At 46.1% G+C, this 17614-nt stretch overlaps 1 protein-coding gene across 2 annotated transcripts in view; it reads right to left on the reverse strand.

The window, feature by feature from the left end:
• MREG (melanoregulin) overlaps positions 1–17614 on the reverse strand; it is a 127648-nt gene that overhangs the window by 41738 nt on the left and 68296 nt on the right. For both annotated transcript variants that reach the window (XM_056111585.1, XM_056111584.1), the window contains one exon: positions 4494–4650. In XM_056111585.1, the coding sequence (XP_055967560.1) occupies positions 4494–4650 (157 nt within the window). The remainder of the gene's footprint in view (positions 1–4493; positions 4651–17614) is intronic.

Here is a 17614-nt window from a genome sequence, read left to right on the forward strand (position 1 = left end):
TTTCAGTTTCCCTCATCTACTTTATGCCTTCATGCCATGGAAACTTGCTGCTATGGTCCCACCAGAAAAGCAGTCAATGTTCACTCATTTGTAGAGAAATCAGATGGTTTACAAGAGTAGGCCTAGTCCAGACCTGTGTGGAAGGTAACCAAGAGTTGAACTGGACTATTTCTCCATCTCTAAGTGTCTCCGTTCTGTGGCTGGTTCCTGATCATTTCATCCCAATCTGCCACTTCCTTACATCTGTGATCATCATTCCACTCAGCTCAGCTCTGTCCTGTCTCTGATTTAGCACAGGGAGATCCAATAGCCACAGGTCTAATACTCTGCTACAGCAAACAACCCCTGGGAAGGGCTGTTGCTATTTTAAACATTTTAAAGGAACTGTTTACACCACCTGGCAACACTCTGCCAGCAGGGAGTCCCAGGAAGTAGGAAGAGCAAACAAATCCTTAACCAGGCACACTTCATGGTTTATTAATATATTTTTGTTTGTTTGTTTTTGTTTGTTTGTCTTTCCAGCCTCAAAAAGAATATCAGTAAGTACTCTGGGGTTACCTGTAAGTACCCCAGCATTCAGTTCTCATAATACCTTACTTGTGCTTCTAAATTACATCATGTAAAAATAACTAAGTTCCCTTGCTCTTGCCTAGGTTCTTCTGCCCCTCTCACCATACGGTGCCCTGAGCACCTGAGCAATTTTCCCTGAGCACACAGCCAGATGTAGCTCCTGGGCACTGCTGTGCATGTCTCCCCCTACTTCCCCCCAAAAAAAACAAGGAAAGAAAAACATGTTCGGGCACTTCTGGGTTCACCTTCTCAGCAGTGCAAACTGTTCTCTGGGGTTCCACAGCAGCCCTCCTTACACAGTATATGATATTCCAATGCCATTCTACTCCAGACTCTGAGCTACTTTCCGTATCTTCCAATAAGGAAGGATCCTGGTATTTCCAACATCCTAAATGCAGCTATCTTTGAGCCAGCAAGTCTTCACCTGACACAGATGGAAGATTATGCAGCATATGTTCATATCCACTGTATATTACCACTGATACCCAAGCACCCAAGTCAACCAAAACATCAGCAGTGAATGGTTGAGTGAATGATGGTAAGCCCATCCAAGACAATATTAGTGAACCACCAAAAACCTATCACGTAAATCTAGCATGTTGTTAAAAACCTTGCTTCTAGTTCTCCATTTCATGTGATTCTCCTGGTTACTATAGCTATGCCTTTGTAGGCTACACAACCTTAAATAAACTTTCTCTTCCACTTATGTATGCACAGAGTCATGTAGTTATGAAATTCAGAGCAGGAATTCATGGAGGAAAATATTACTCTATGTATACTTTAATTAGTTTTATAAACTATTTGGAATGAGGAAAAAAATCTAGCATGTTGAAATAGAAGGCATATTTTTTTATTTGGGGGTTCACAAATAGCAGTGCTCAGAGTCTACTTCTGCTCTGCATTCAAGGGTCACTTCTGACAGTGCTCAGGGAACCATCTGCTGCCAGGGACAAAACCCAAGCCTTTGCGGTATTTCACTAATAAAAAAGAAAAAAAAAAAACCCCAAGCCCTTGCAGGCAAAGCATAAACTCAGTACATTGAGTTATCTCTCTGGCCCCAGAAATATAATATGGTAAGTGGAAAAATGCAAGAACACAGATAATATATGATCCAGTCTGTGGAAAATTAATATAATAATGTGCTTGGATATGTTTTTCATGTTTTTTTGAAGACATAAACATTTAACTGCATATGAATATTACTTACATGCACATAAATATACATGTTGGATACTTTCATGTGTATGTTTATATTTTATACTTATATGAATAAAGCATCATGGCCAGAGAGATAACATTGAAAAAGAAAAAGTCACTCACTTTGCATGCAACTGCTTTCAGCTGTGACCCTGGTTTGATCCCCAGCACCAAATTTGGCCCCCCAAACATTACAAGACATCACTCCTAAACTCAGAGCCAGAAACAGCCCCTAAGCACCACCCCCTCAAAAGGAAGCAGCATGAATAGGTATTTCAAATCAGTTTCTCTATAATTATCATAACATCGCTATGTAATGTATTGGCTCTCCTGTCTTTGACCCAGAGATCCTCAACAGTTAACCTGACTCCATTCTCTAGGCAGGAAAAGAAAAGGCACCTGGATGCCCCTTTGCAAGAGTCAGAAGCAGCGGAGAACAGACCCAGGGGGCCACTGTGGGCACTGGGCTTTTTCAAATCTTTGGTAGCTCATATTGCCTCCTCTACTGTCCTTTCAAAAGTGGAGACAAACAGGATGAAGAAGCAGGAGCTTCTCCACAGAGCTGCCGGCTCAGATCCAAATACCCCTTCGAACCACTTTCACGTTTGTGTGAGGCCCAGGAGAGCAAGAGAGGGACAAAAAGTGAAAGGAAGGTTATTTTTTGTGCACTGGATAGTGTTTCCCTCTTGCTGTTACAGCCTCTGAGAGGGGAAGATAGGCAAGAAAAAAAGAACTGGATCCATTCTCACCTGCAGAAACCCCATTGGATGAACTGAATCCAACAGGATGAAGACTGATTCTTTCCCCCAAAAAGGCCTAAAAGGGTCACATGTTTGTGTCTCTGTGCTGGGGAAGGGCAGTCTGCACGAGCTGCTCTTGGTTGGAGCGGGTTTTGTGATGTGACTTAAGTGTTACAAATGGAGGAAGTAATTGTGCTGGGGACATGGGAGGCCAGAGATCAGAGGGTGTAGGTCAGGAGCAAGATGGTTTTCCTTTGGGCTAAACCCTGTGATACCCTCATCAACATCCACTGTGGCCCTCTAGGCCAGCCCCTCCCAGGTTTAAAGGACCACAGACAACTGTCAGCTGGTCTCTCTCCTGGGGGTTCCCATCTCCATGCCAGCTATCACCTGCCTCAACATTGATTCTATCACACAACAGCATCAAAGACCAGGACAAAGAGCTCTTTGAAAAGATGGGACCAAAGCAGTAGTAGAGTGAGTAAGGTGTCTGCTTTGCATGGGCTGACCTGGGTTCAATCCACAGCATCCCATACAGTCCCCCAACCACACTACCAGGAGTTAATTCCTTAGTTCAGGGCCAGGACTAACCCTTGTGCATTGCTGGGTGTGACCCCCCCCCCCAAAAAAAAAAGGAAAAGAAAGAAAGAAAAAAAATTGTCACCTTCTAAGAAGCAGCTTTTTTGGCAAAGAAGTCACTGTCAATTATTTAACACAAATTTAAAGCACCTAGATAAGTAATAGTCTTATGTTTAACTAAATTAAGTACCTAGGTGTAAAAATATATATATATTATATAGATAACACAAGTGTCAAATGCTTAATAGACCTCTTCTAAGTCCCTGACTACATAGGCTGTTCCTTCTGAGCCAGAGTCTAGGGTTTTAAACACCCTCTTCTCAATTACTCTGTGCTACAAAAGAACATGTCAGATATATTTAAGATACCTGTTCAGAGTTAACTGTTGAAGAAAAATTTACAAAAAACTCAGTTGTATTATTTGGGAAATAATGGTCATAATAGTACAATGTTTTGTATTACATATGGTACTACAATGTTACTTTTGAGAGAACGGAGGAAGAAATGAATTAGGATTTCCTTTGTTATTTTCTCTTATTAAGCCATCTTCTTTTTTAATATTCTAGCATTCCCACATCTGTAACTTTGGCTAAAGACTCCATTCAAAGTGATTTCAAGCCTTCTCACAAAAATTATCGAGTATGGAATAGAAATCACAGTCTGAACAAAATATGCAGCTTAAGAAACTTTAAACATAAAAAAAAAAGAAAATGAATGCAAGCCCCACTAATTCAGAATGAGTGATAAAGCAAAGTGACCTCCAATTTGCCATTTGAATCTTCTACCTGTGACTTCTCCTTTTTTAAAAGATTTTTATTTTTATTAAGATACTGTAATTCACAATGTTGTTCACAATAAAGTTGTCTCAGGCATATAATGGTCCCAACACCACCAAATTCCTCTTCCCTCCTCCAATATCCCCAGGTTCCCTCCCCCCCACCACCACCATCACTTCCTAGCCTGCCCCTTTGCAAGCAAATAACAAATTTATTTCATATTACTTGTTCAGATAAAATTTAAAGACATGGTACATAGAATTATCAGAAAAAAAATCAAGAAAAGTCAATTTGTGATGACTGATGGCCAGGTATTTAACTGTAATCTAGTAAAGAACAACCATCTCCACCATTAGTGAGTGCCTCACTCCATGTAACTGTGCCTTCTTAAACAACTTGAAGAGATGACAGATGGGCTGGTTAGCCATTTAAGATAACATTTAGAAATTAGTTTTGTCTCTTTAGCGACAACTCCAAAGACCAACTGCAAATAGCAATTTTGCTCAAATACCAGCCCATCATTCCAAACATCCCCTGTTTCACTCTTTTATGTCAAACTGCTTTTCTCAGCGATGGCTGGTTTGGGCCAGACGTTGTCAGCTGCACACATCAGATCTCAAAACATGCTCACCTCTGAGTCTTTGGCCTGTTGGTTGCGAACAACAATTAAATTGTACAGGACTCGGTCGTCATCTGCCTCCGTGTGGGACACGTCGTGAGGCATGCTCCACAAATTCTTCTCATCATCTCTTGCCAGAGTTGCTCCAAATGAGGAATATGGATTATTACTATGGTACAAAAAAAAATGGGGGAGTCTAAGGTATTTTCAATACAAACTATGTCTAACATAAATATTTTGTGTATGCAACATAGAAATAAAGAGCAAGCTCTACAATAAATAATGTAATAGGTATATCTATTTAACTAAAAAGGTCTAATTTGTCTTTAATGGATAAGAATAACACAATATATCACTTTTAAAAGATGAGGTCAAAGAGATAATAAAGCAGGTAGGACATTCGTCTTGTACATGGTTGTCCCAGGTTTGATTCTAAGCACCTATATAGTCTCCCTGAGCTTCTCCAGGAGTGATTCCTGAGCACAGAGCCAAGAGTAAACCCCACCGCACCTCTAGATATGGCTCAAAAAGCAAACAAATAAATGTTTAAAAGCAGAGCACAGATGCCACTAGATACGTGAGCAGAAGGATGCCAGTAAGAAATAGAATTTTGAGGTGACTGATAAGAAAACAACCAATGTGAAGAGATATAGCTTGTCCTTGCTCTGAATTCAAGGAAACAATAAATTTAGAGTAGGGTGGCATATGATACTATCGAATTCCTTACAAAATCAAAAGCTTAGTAATAACTAATAACTATGCACATCCATTTCTTTCCATAAATAATACAGATGTTGATTAAGGAATTCAGTTGCCCTGTTTGGTCTGCTTGTTTGGTGGTTTACCCCTGATGGAGTAAAATCTGTGCTGAGGTTCACAGAGAATAAAGAGTGGCAGGCTTCAGACCTGGGATATGCACACACCCCATCCTGGTGCCCTTGTGTGGGTCTGGACAGGTAGGATCCTGCTGGGCCTGTTGTCTCCAGCTAATAATATGTATGCAGCGCTAGCCCCAGGTTAATCACAAGACTCAATAAAATGATGCGCAACACAGACGTGGTCTCTAGAATCTAGAGAGGGAGAGGCATTAATGAGTGACCATGTGAGTATGTAATTTTAAAGGGTGATAAACGCCTTATGAGAGCGACTTCCGGCAACCATGAGAACTAGTTGGAGTAGGCTCCATCTATATAGACCATGTGACAGAGGGGTTGGCTGGGCTTTAGGCCAAGAGAACAGAACACATTTCAGGCAAAGGAAATAACAGGGCACCGGCCCTGGGGTGAGAGGAAGCTGGGTGTATTAGAAGGAAGGCATTAGCCAGACAGGGCAGAGCAGTTGGAGAGGAGGCATGAGTGCATGGATGCCTTTGCACACCTCCTTCTAATGACCTTCAACTGTTACCTTTGCTGCTGAGAACAAGATAAGTTTTGGAAAGTATTTTAGCAGAACAGTGAGGTGACATGGAGAGGAAGGCGTTTTAAAAGATCTCTCTCGGGGGCTGGAGCAATAGTACAATGGGTAGGGCATTTGCCTTGCACGTGGCCAACTTGGGTTCGATTCCCAGCATCCCATATGGTCCCTCAAGCACCGTCAGGAGTAATTTCTGAGTGCAGGGCCAGGAGTAACCCCTGAGCATCACTGATGTGACCCAAAAATAGATAGATAGATAGATAGATAGATAGATAGATAGATAGATAGATAAAAGATATCTCTCTGGGGAGTCAAAGAGGCATCTCAAGGGGCTGAGGGCTTGCCCTGCTTGCAGGAGGCCAGGGTTTGATTCCTAACATTGTGGGAGGCCCCAAGCACCATCAGGAGCAAGTAACAAACACAGAGCCTACCAGGTTCAACTGAACGGGGAATGGTTGACCTCCCCCCATGTCCCCCCACGTTTCCGGCATCTTGGCAGTCCTACCCACAAGCCACCTCTGGCTGGAGGCAGAAAGTCTCCTCAACAGTCATAATCCAGAGGCTCATTGTCCTTTTCTCTCTGAAGAGAGCATAACACAACAGTGTCATAGCCATGTCACCGGACCCTGCGCCAGGCTTTTTCACTCAGGGCACCCCGGAAGGGGGGCAAGTGAGGCCCATCCCCACCCCCAAGGCACCCAGCCAAAAACCTCCAGAACTCAACTTCCACCATGCTCCTGGCTGCTCTCCATTTGCTTAGGCCGAGCCTCACCCATAAGTAAACCTCTCCTGGACCACTTAGCCTCTCAACATCTCATATCTCACACCACTCCTACTCCAAGAGCAGCGCACCACATGTGACGGGGTTTAAAGTAGAAGGCAACCAATCTTAGAGGAAAATATATTTTTACAGCACACAAGGCTCAACCCTTAACAACATATTAGTAATCTCTTGTAGAAGGGCTGAAGGGCCCCTGGGTGAAATACAACAATCTTCACACACTCTCCTCTATGGAAAGAGGTGGGTTTTTTTTTTTTTGAGCATTTTCAGCTGTTTATTCATGACAAATAATACACAATAAGTTATTTCGGTTCTGCTTTGGGGCAGGGGTTGGGGATTTGGAATGGAAACATCCAAAATATGGTGGTGGGAATGTGTGATGGTGGTAGGATTGGTGTTCAAATATTAAATGCAATCAGATATTGTGAACTACTTTGTAATTCTATAAAAATGAAATAAGGCCCTCCCGTTGTTCATCGATTTGCTCGAGCGGGCCCAGTAACGTCTCCATTGGAGACTTTGTTGTTACTGTGTTTGGCATATCGAATACATCACGGGTGGCTTGCCAGGCTCTGCTGTGTGGGCGAGATACTCTCGGTAGCTTGCCGGGCTCTCCGAGAGGGGCGGAGGCATCGAACTTGGGTCAGCCATGTTGGCTGCGTGCAAGGCAAATGCCTTACCGCTGTGCTATCGCTCCATTAATTTTAATTAATTAATTTAAAAAAAAAAGAACAGAGCCTGTGAGTAATCCTTGAGCACCGTAGGTGTTGCCCCCAAGCCAAAACAAAATGTAAGTAAACAGAGGAAGATCTCTCTGGCTAACGTGTAGAGAATACTTCAGACAGCTGAGAGAAGATCTGAGAGGTTAAGATGCTGTGATGTGATTCAGATGGGAGAGGGCAGGAGTCAGGATTAGAACAGCATTCACTGTCACTGTCACTGTCCTCCCGTTGTTCATCGATTTTCTCAAGCAGGCCCAGTAACGTCTCCATTAGGAGCTAAGAAAATGTGCTATCATGCAGAAGGCCGAAGCAATCTGGATTTGCACATGGCTATAAGTGACCCACTGGGGAAACAGAGCTTGCATACCCATGGCCTGGGCAAGCACACCAATTAGGTGTGACAAGTCGGAAAGGCAAATGAGAGGGGTAGGAGATACCCAGAGAAGCAGAAAGTACCTGGGCAAAAGAGATGAGGGCAACTGACAGGTGGGTGAAGGGAAAGATGTAAGCATACTGGAGAAACTGATGTAGGCAGGCCGACAAGACAGGAAAATGCCTCCATATGGCAATGGAATTCTTGGGAAGTAATAAAACCTCTAGTCCTATGGATGTCACTCTGTGGGACCCACCTTGTGGACACAGGAACCAAGACCTGATAAGACCTTCCCCATCAGCAGACTAGACCCCTCCCAACAGTAAGGACCAACCACAGCAGAGACAAAGACTGTGATAAGGACCTGAACAAGGACTTGAAGGGAATTCTTAAAGGTAAAGGTAAAGGTAAAGGCCCTCCCGTTGATCGTCGATTTGCTCGAGCGGGCCCAGTAACGTCTCCATTGGAGACTTTGTTGTTACTGTGTCTGGCATATCGAATACTCTCGGTAGCTTGCCGGGCTCTCTGAGAGGGGCGGAGGAATCGAACTCGGGTCGGCCATGTTGGCCGCTTGTAAGGTGAACGCCCTACCCGCTGTGCTATCGCTCCAGCCCAATAAAGAACTCATAAATCTCAGTAATTAAATAGTACTTATAGTACTCTTGCCAGGCTCTCCGAGAGGGGCAGAGGAATAGAACCTTGGTCTGCTGTGTGCAAGGCAAATGCCCTACTCACTGTGCTATCGCTCCAGCCCGAAATTCTTAAAGAGTTCCCAATTCCTTCCTTTAATCTGATTAACCTTCACAGCCTAGCCTTTAATCTGACTAACCCTAATGGCCCTGTCAGCAGAAAACTCCAGACCATTCCAGACCAAAGCAAACTGAAGAATTTATTCATGTAAAATCTGGTCTTGAAAGCCAAAGGATCTCAACACTTTTGGTTCACATAACTCCTAAAATTCTTTTCTGTGAGAAGAACAAAGACCTGGAAACCCTGGGTAAGGCCTAGCACTGACTGTCCTTCTCTGCAAACAGCAATTCCTTGCTCTAGCATTGAGTTCACGGCTTCCTGAAAAATTGGGTGGTAGGGATCAACTTCCATGCTATGAAGGTCAAATGGTCATCAGATGTCACTTGATATCCACCTACTGGGGCACACGAGACTCTGGTCAGTCCCAAGCAGGGGTTCACTGAAGTCCTTGACTTCCCAGCAAGTCCCAGGGTGGCAGGGGTGGATCAGGAGAAAGTGGCCATCTCTCTCCTCTCTGCCTCACTTAAGTGACTCGTGGGGGCCCATCAACTTCAGCCTGACTCAAGGCCCCCCAAGATATTGGATGGCAGGCATCATCTCCCACATCGTACAGAGCAACTAGACAAGGTGCAGCTTTGGTGGCTGCCTTGTGGAACTGGCGGGATGTCAGAGTGCAGGCCATGTAGATGTTTACAGTAATGGGGACAAGGGGGACAGGCAGGGTGAGTTTAGGGATACGGTCCTAGAGAAGGGGAATCAGGGAATGTTACAAGGGTAGCCTAGGTGGTGCCTGATAACCTGGATGCTTTAGGCCCCACTGGAACCGATCAAAAGAGAAACATTCAGCATGCTCTCCCACTTTAAGGCCACTTTCTGATGCCTTGGGACATAATAAAGAAATGTGGACCCACCCATCTTTGTTAAAGGATCTAAAAAGCTTCTTTGGGGTTGGAGCAATAGTACAGTGGGTAGGGTATTTGCCTTGCACACGGCCGACCCAAGTTCAATCCCCAGCATCCTATATGGTCCCCCAAGCACCGCCAGAAGTAATTCCTGAGTGCAGAGCCAGGAGTAACCCCTGAGTATTGCCAGATGTGACCCCAAAAGCAAATAATAATAAATTATGATAATAACAATAAAAAGAGATGAGAGTCAGTGCTTTTTGCTGGGTGTGACCCAAAAAGAAAGCAAAACAAAAAATAAATAAAAAGCTCCTGCCTTTCCCTGGAATCCTTCTCTAGGAGGCCCCTCCCATTATCTAGGGGCATTCCTGACAACTTTCCCTTCTTTTCCATTTCCCTAAATAAAGTCTCTTTTTTGAATCGGCCACTTGATCTCCAGTCCCTTCCTTCCAATCTTGAATGCTGGAGAGCATGAAGCTGAGGGCCTGCGCCCACTCTGTCCACTATGATAGTAGCCGACTTTACCAGTCCTGACCCCATTCCTGGCATTTCCCTGGGTGGCCCAGGTGCATGGAGCAGAGAGGTAATGGCAGAGAGGTCTTCCTCTTGAAGCTCCCCCATTTGATCAAGCCATGGGCAACAAAAAAGCAAATACTGAATGCTGTAGGAACAAAGGAGGGACAAATTTTGTGTGATAAAGAAGAAATTCCAGAAAGATTCCACTGAAGCTCCCTGAGCCCTGAGGCGTAATAGCCTTTCCCCTGGAAGAGAAGCAAAGGGAAAGGATTCCAGGAGAAAGAATAACAGGAGCTATAAAGCCTTGAAGTGCCGCAGGCTTGGGGAAATTCCCAGTGTTCAGCATGTCTACACCAGAGGGTACATGGTGGGAGGGAACAGCAGGACTAGGGAGGAGAGGTGACGTGGAGTCAGGTGTAGACAGTGCTGGAACACAGGTGTTATCACAGGAATGTGACAGGTCACAAAGGAATTCTGAGTCTCTGCACTGGGGCTCAGCTCTGGGGCTGGAGAGACAACACTTACTTGGCTTGCACACAGCCAACCCAGGTCAATCCTCAGCATCCCATATGGGATCCTGAACATCACCAGGAATAATTCCTAAGTACAGAGTCAGGAGTGACCCCTGAGCATTGCTGGGTGTGGTCAAATGAAGGAGGAGGAGGAGGAAGAGGAGGAGGAGGAAGAGGAGGAGGAGGAGGAGGAGGAAGCGGAGGAGAAGGAGGAGGAGGAGGAGGAAGAAGAAGAAGAAGAAGAAGAAGAAGAACAAGAAGAAGAAGAACAAGAACAAGAAGAACAAGAAGAACAAGAAGAACAAGAACAAGAAGAGGAGGAGGAGGAGGAAGAAGAAGAGGAGGAGGAGGAAGAAAGAAGAAAGAAAGAGAAAGAAAGAAAGAAAGAAAGAAAGAAAGAAAGAAAGAGAAAGAAAGAAAGAAAGAAAGAAAGAAAGAAAGAAAGAAAGAAAAAAGAAAGAGAGAAAAGAAAAGTTTCCATGTCTAAAGCCTCATGCTGACCACCTTGGCCAACAAGAAGCTGTTTTTTTGGGACTGTCACTAGTGGGCATTTTCATGCCATGCTCTTTGTGGTTCTAGTGTCAGCGGTCACTGCAGAATGGGGTCAAGGGAATGGAGGAAGGTGATGAACAGAGCTCCCCAGGTGAGAGAAAGAAATTCACTGATGAGTCACAACCCAGACCGCATCTCTCCGGAGAGGTAGCGCCACGGGCTGAGAGCAGGCTTTGCACCCACTAAGCCAGGCTCCAATCCAGGCACTGCTTCTATATGATCCTCAGGCACCAGTATATGGGGGAGGGTGTTGCCCTACCCTGCCCCCCCCCCCCAGCACAGAGTCAGGAGCAGCCCCTGAGCACCATTGGGAGTGACAGAAAGCAAACAAACACAGCAGCTCTACTTAAATCTCTTGAATTACAGGCAAGATTGGGGGAGGAAGGGGAGGTGGATGCATAGATAAGGAGGAGTTTGGTCACTAAACCAATTTTAATACCGAACAGCCAAGGCTTTGAAATCCCGACTGAGGTGGGAGAGAGGAGGGTGAAAGTGAGGAGGTAAAAGACTTGGAGGTGGACATGGAGGATGGTCCCAACAGCAAGAGAGGGAGCTGGCAGCCCTGGTGACGGTGACGGGCAGAGGACACGGGTCACAGAGGATGCCTGCAGTCCCACGGCACAGAGAAGCCATGGCGACCAGGAGCCAGCGGGACGACCAGGAGCCAGCGGGACGTGCAGCAGAAGGTCAGGCGGGGGAGACGGAGATTTAGAAGAAATGCACCTGCGCTCCCATCACTGATCCCAGCTGCAAACTGTTCTCTAAAATAGGGGAGCACATAAAGTAACAAAATAGGAGACTAACACCCAAGAATAGCTGAGATAAGTACCAGGAGGTTTAGCTTGGAAGCCAGCCGCACATGCTAGGGAAAAAGGCAGCTCAGATAGAGAAGGGAGCACCAAATAAAGGGTGTTGGGAGGATCCTCCCAGGATGGGAGATGCGTGCTGAAAGTAGACTATACACCAAACATGATTGCCACTCATTGCCTCTTTTGCAAACCACAGCACCCAAAAGGAGAGAGAGAACAAAAGGGAATGCCCTGCCACAGAGACAGGGTGGGATAGGGGAAGGGGGGGTGGAAGGGATACTGGGATCAGTGTTGGTGGAGAATGGGCAGTGGTGGAGGGATGGGTACTCGATCATTGTATAACTGAAACCCAAGCACAAAAATTTGTAAGTCTGCAACTGTAGCTCATGGTGTTTCACTAATAAAAACTTTTTTTATAAAAGAATATTAAAAATAAATAAAATAAAATGGGGGCAAGGAAAGAGCTAGGAAGAGCCCCCCTTCCCCTGAGAGCAGGCACACTGGACAATGGGGAAAGCAGGAGGGAGCCTGGAATACAGGAGCCTAGACAAAGGGGTTGCACGGAGCAGGAAGATGCAAGAGAAACACAAAAAACTTACAGAGATTTACAGAAAAATCATTCATGCGAAAAGCACTGACTTTCATCTCCTTTTATTGTTATTATCATCATTTTATTATTATTTGCTTTTCGGGTCATATCTGGCAATGCTCAGGGGTCACTCCTAGCTCTGCACTCAGGAATTACTCCTGGCAATGCTGTTGGGGGGTGGGGGGGTGGGGACTATATGGGATGCTGGGAATGGAACATGGGTCGGCCGCATGCAAGGCAAACACCTTACCGGCTGTACTATCACTTCAGCCCCACTCCCATTCTTTTTGCATGGCTTCAAAGAAGCTGAAAAATGACCACTGCGATCCAAAGTGTTCTAAAAGGCCTACCACCCTTCCTTCTGCCACACAGCCATCAGAAGTGGGTGACACTGTCCTCTTTGCAGAGACAAAACCAGAGGCCGTTGACGTCTCCAAACCCGATGGGGCTTGCAGACAATCCTCCCAGAGGTCATGCAGTCTCCAAACATCCACCTGTCATAAGACTTGATACCCCAGTGCAGGGTCACACAAGCCTGCAGCTCCAGGCAGCCTCCCTGCAGCACAGGCAGATAACCCTGCTTCACATGGAGCCCAATGCCCTGGCGCTGACACCACAGGAGAGTGCCTTTTCACCAGGAAATCCCTCGGCTTACCTGAACCGGGTCTTGCCCTTTACCCAGGTGCTGTGCCATTTGTCTAAGTCCTGCCCCTTCAGCCAGCAGACAAATCCTGCTATCAGAATTCCCTCTCCTATCCCCCAGCAGGTTCTACCGTGAAAAAAGTCCTTGCAGAAAGGGGCAAGCTCAGCTAAATGTCCGCCCGTCTGCTCATGTCAGGTCCCAGATGCCAGTGGCAATCCAGATCATTGCGACTGTCTCAGGGCAAAAATGCCCTAAGCTCAGGGGGTTAGGAACGAGCCAGTGAGAACTTGGTACCATGAATCATCTTGCCTTTCTTTTGTTTAATAAGCCACAATTTCTTTGGGGGATTATTACGATAGCTGTCTCCTTAGTCAGGGCCACGCCCTCTCTTCCTCTTCCTGTTCTCCTACCTTTCCCATCCCTCCACCCCTTTCTCTCCTCCTGCCTCTTCCTTCCCCCCTCCTTCCTTTTCTTTCCCAACAGGCACAGGTAGACATACACACACACATGCACACACACACACACACACACGTGCATGTACACACAGGCACACATGCATACACATGCGCACACGTGCAAACATGCACACACACGCATACACATGCATACACACATGCATATACACACACATGCATGAACACCCATACACATATACAAGCACACGCACACACATGCATACATGACTCCAGCCTATGTAAAACCTAAGTCACTTACTCTCAATGTACAAAATCAAATGAAACTGCACTGGAAGGCCAGTGTGGGGCCTGTTTGGCAGTACTCAGGTCTCCAGACACTGGTGCCCAAGAGTCACCCCCACATGGCGAAGTGCAGTGTCTATCCCCTGGTGTCCCTGAAGCCTCTTACTCAGCACTGACACCCCGGGGGAGCACCTGGGCCCTTCCAAGCTGCCTTCTCTCTGCAGCACAGCCCACACACCCAGCCCACACACCGCTCCAGGGAACCACTTTCTTTTGAGTCATCAGAATTCACAAGTAAGGTTTCTTGGGGAGATTAGGAAAGGTGGCTTTCTTCTCTAGTTCAATAAATGCATCATTTCCTCCCAATCCCAGCCAAGGTGCAAGTGACTGAAGCCGTGAGCTCATTCTGAAGAATGTGTCAGCCGCCACCTGGCTTGGTCTGGGTTCCCTGCTGTGACATGCCAGGCCCTTCCCCATTTAGCCACCAGCCAAGGGTTCCTCCCCTTTGTTCTCAATGTTGAACCTTTAGAGAACAACTGGAGAGGCCGCTGGGGACCATAGTCTCTGGAGGCTAGGAGGGCCTGGTGCAGAGCCCCTTTGAATTCAGTGCAAAGGTCCTAGGGTCTGGGCCCAGAGGGAGGAGGGAGAGCAATGAACTAGGAGCTTTGCTCTCTTTCCCTCCCTTCTCCCCCATATCATAATTTCTAAAAGGTTCCAAAGAGAGTAAGAACAGCTCTCTTGCCCCTAGCCACCATCTGCTGACAATAAATATTTGATGAGACTGGGGCACTTGAGAGGATGCTCTGAGGTTACAAAGACTGCTCCCCAGTGGGAGAATAGGAGAAGTCTCAGATTCCCCTCTCAGATCCCCCACCTAAGGGACAAGACCAAATGGCCCAGGGAGTCTCTCCTTTCAATGCAATCTAGAGATGAAAGCAAGACAGCTTGGACGCCTTGACTCCTGCCTCCAGACAACTGTGCCAAGAACCACATGGCATTATTTGGCTACAACTAGTGACCAAGAGTCTTCACTGACAGCCGGGATGCTAGGAAACACTTGAGAGACCCCACCCCATCCCCCCAAACAGCATGGACACACTACAATGATGACTTGACCCTGAGGCAGATGGGCGGATAGACCCTGTGTCTGGTTTTCGTGGGAGCTCTCAAGATGATGAGAGATCTGCAGTCAACAACCCCAAGGGCATCAAAAAGGCTGTTTGGTTCCATTTTACCTAAAGCTTCCCTGTCTGGTTCCACAGGCATCCATCTGCCAGTCTCCTGGCCCCAGGTCTAAATCTGTCTCTCCTCCCTATGCAAACTTCCAGGTAAAGAGCAAATGAATTTAAGATTCTTCCCCTCTTTGTCTAATCCTCCCCTCTTTCCTCTGTCCCTTCCTCCTTTCTTTCTTGTTTTCTTCCTCCCTCCTTCCTCTTCCTCTCCCCTTCCTTCCTCCCTCCCTTCCCTTTCCATCCCCTCCTTCCTCACTTCTTTTCCCGTGCTCTAACTCCTTCCTCTTCCCCAGCTGATCCATGTGTAAGCATCATTTAACCCCAAGTCTAAACATCCACAGATTCTGGAGTTTACTTGAGTGCTTTACCCCCTGGGCCAATAAATTTCTTCCACACTGGAATTCTGCCTTCACTCAAGGCGCAGAAGGAAAAGCTCCTGGTATCCCTCTCCTGGAACCACTCTCCTGCCATCTACCTGTGTGCATCTTGGAAGGCTTGAACGTGGCCCTGACAAGAACGGAGAAGTAGGCATTGTAGGCATTATTTCATTTCCTCCTACTAAAGAGATGCTGAGATTCAGGAAGTTTACAGGCAGGCCTTGGCCTTTCCTGTGCTTATAGGCTCTCCTGACCAATTCATCTGGCATTTCAGTGGGAAAAAAAAAAAAGAAAAAGAAAAAGAAAACTTCTTATAAGCTCTCAGGCAGTATAGAAGTTCTTTTTTTTTTTTTTTTTTTTTTTTTGCTTTTTGGGGTCACACCCAGCAATGTACAGGGTTTACTCCTGGCTCTGCACTCAGGAATTACCCCTGATGGTGCTCAGGGTACCGTATAGAATGCTGGGAATCAAACCCGGGTCTACTGCATGCAAGACAAATGCCCTACCTGCTGTGTTATTTCTCCAGCCCCATAGAAGTTCTTTAGATCTTATTTTTTAGAAAATATTTTTTTTAAAGAGTGCCATTACCTAGTCTATACCTAGAACAAGACAATTCCAGACTAAAAAACAACTTCAAGCAAGAACACTATAAACTCTCATACCCAACATTTAAGCAAAATTTACTTTTTTAAACAAAGGGGTAATGATGACAAAATCCCTTCAAGATATCTAGAGGATCAAACATTCCAGGAAACCCAAATCACATGATGTGTCTGAGAAAGAAATTTCATCAGGAATTTCGCACGTCACCAAGAGTGACTAACGCAAGTCATAAAACGCAAGGAGGGGGGATGCTGTGGGTTGCCTGGAATAAACCTTTTCAAGTCACCCTCCTGAGGCCAGAGATATCTCAATGGGCCCAGAGCACATGTTTTGCCTGTAGGAGGCCCAGGTTCAATCTTTGGCACTTCCTGGTGGGCCAAGCACTGCCAAAGCAATCCCTGAGTACTGAGCCAAGTGGCTACACTGGGTCTGGACCAGTGGACCAGAGCATCACAGGGGTTAAGACACTTGCCTTATTTGGGGCTTCAACTGTGAACCTATTTGAAATCCCCAGCACCCTGAACACCATCAAAAGCAGCCTATAAATACCAATGAGTGTGCCCCCTCCCAAAAAGGCACCCTCATATGATTCCTGAACAGTTGCCTCTTTAGTCAACATTCATCTCTTAGGGCTACAGTGATAGTGCAATGGGTAGGATGCTCCAAGCAGGCACTGTTTCAGCCTGCAGTGCAAACTCTTCAATGCGTCTAAAGTCACTTCCTGTGTATGACTGTCTGGCCCCAAGCCATGGGTTTTGTACATGACAGGTTTTTCAAGAAGCCTAGGGTGAGTGTACCCAGCAGTCTATTATGAGAAAAGTCAGGCCACCTGGGCCCTCAAGATCACCAACATTTTGAAAACACCCTTGCAGTAGCAGAAAACAAGCTGATCAGCTCGAGGCCTTGTGACTCCACACTGGGAAATAAAAAAGGGCTCCGTGCAAGAAAGTTATTGCACTTGGGGGCAGAGAAAGAGATCAAAGTAGTGAAGCACATGCTGAATTTCTGTGAGGCTCTGAGTTCAATCCTCAGCACTGCATGCCTCCCCAGGAACCCCAAAACATCACTGCAAGTGGACCCTGTGCTCCCAAGCATTGCGGAGGGTAGACCCTATTGACAAAAACTAAAACAAAAAACTTTTAAAGATAAGCAAGCTTCTAGAGTTGGTGGTAATTCCCTTTTAAATGCCTTAAACCCATTCACCACCTCTTTAGCATTGGCACCTTGGTTCTACCAGCCTCAGCACAGGAAAATGGACCCAGTATTTCTCAATCCCAAGTTTGAACAATTCAGGGCAAGTCTCAAACTTCACACATGCTATGTACGTAGCTAGTAACACACCTTTCCCAAACTAGGAGCACTTTGCCCTTCCCTTCCCCTGGCACTGAAGTATGACAGGATTTGAATCCCAGCTCTACCCAGGATGCCTCTGAACAAGTTACTGAAGCTCTGTGTCTTAGTGTCTTCAACTGCCAAGTGGAGGTTACAGACACAATCATAGTCAGGACTCATCATCCCGATGATTCCTGTTTGTGAGCTCACCAATGGGCTCAAATAATTTGCAAGACTCCATGAGCAGGAAGTTGTGCTCTCTGCGGAGCCTGAAGTGCAGGTTCCAGCTGGTGTCTGACAAGGAGAGGCTCCGCCTTCGGCTTGTCTTC

Source organism: Sorex fumeus, unplaced genomic scaffold (genome assembly GCF_029834395.1).
Source record: "Sorex fumeus unplaced genomic scaffold, SorFum_2.1 ptg000014l, whole genome shotgun sequence".
In the NCBI taxonomy this organism is placed as follows: domain Eukaryota; kingdom Metazoa; phylum Chordata; class Mammalia; order Eulipotyphla; family Soricidae; genus Sorex; species Sorex fumeus.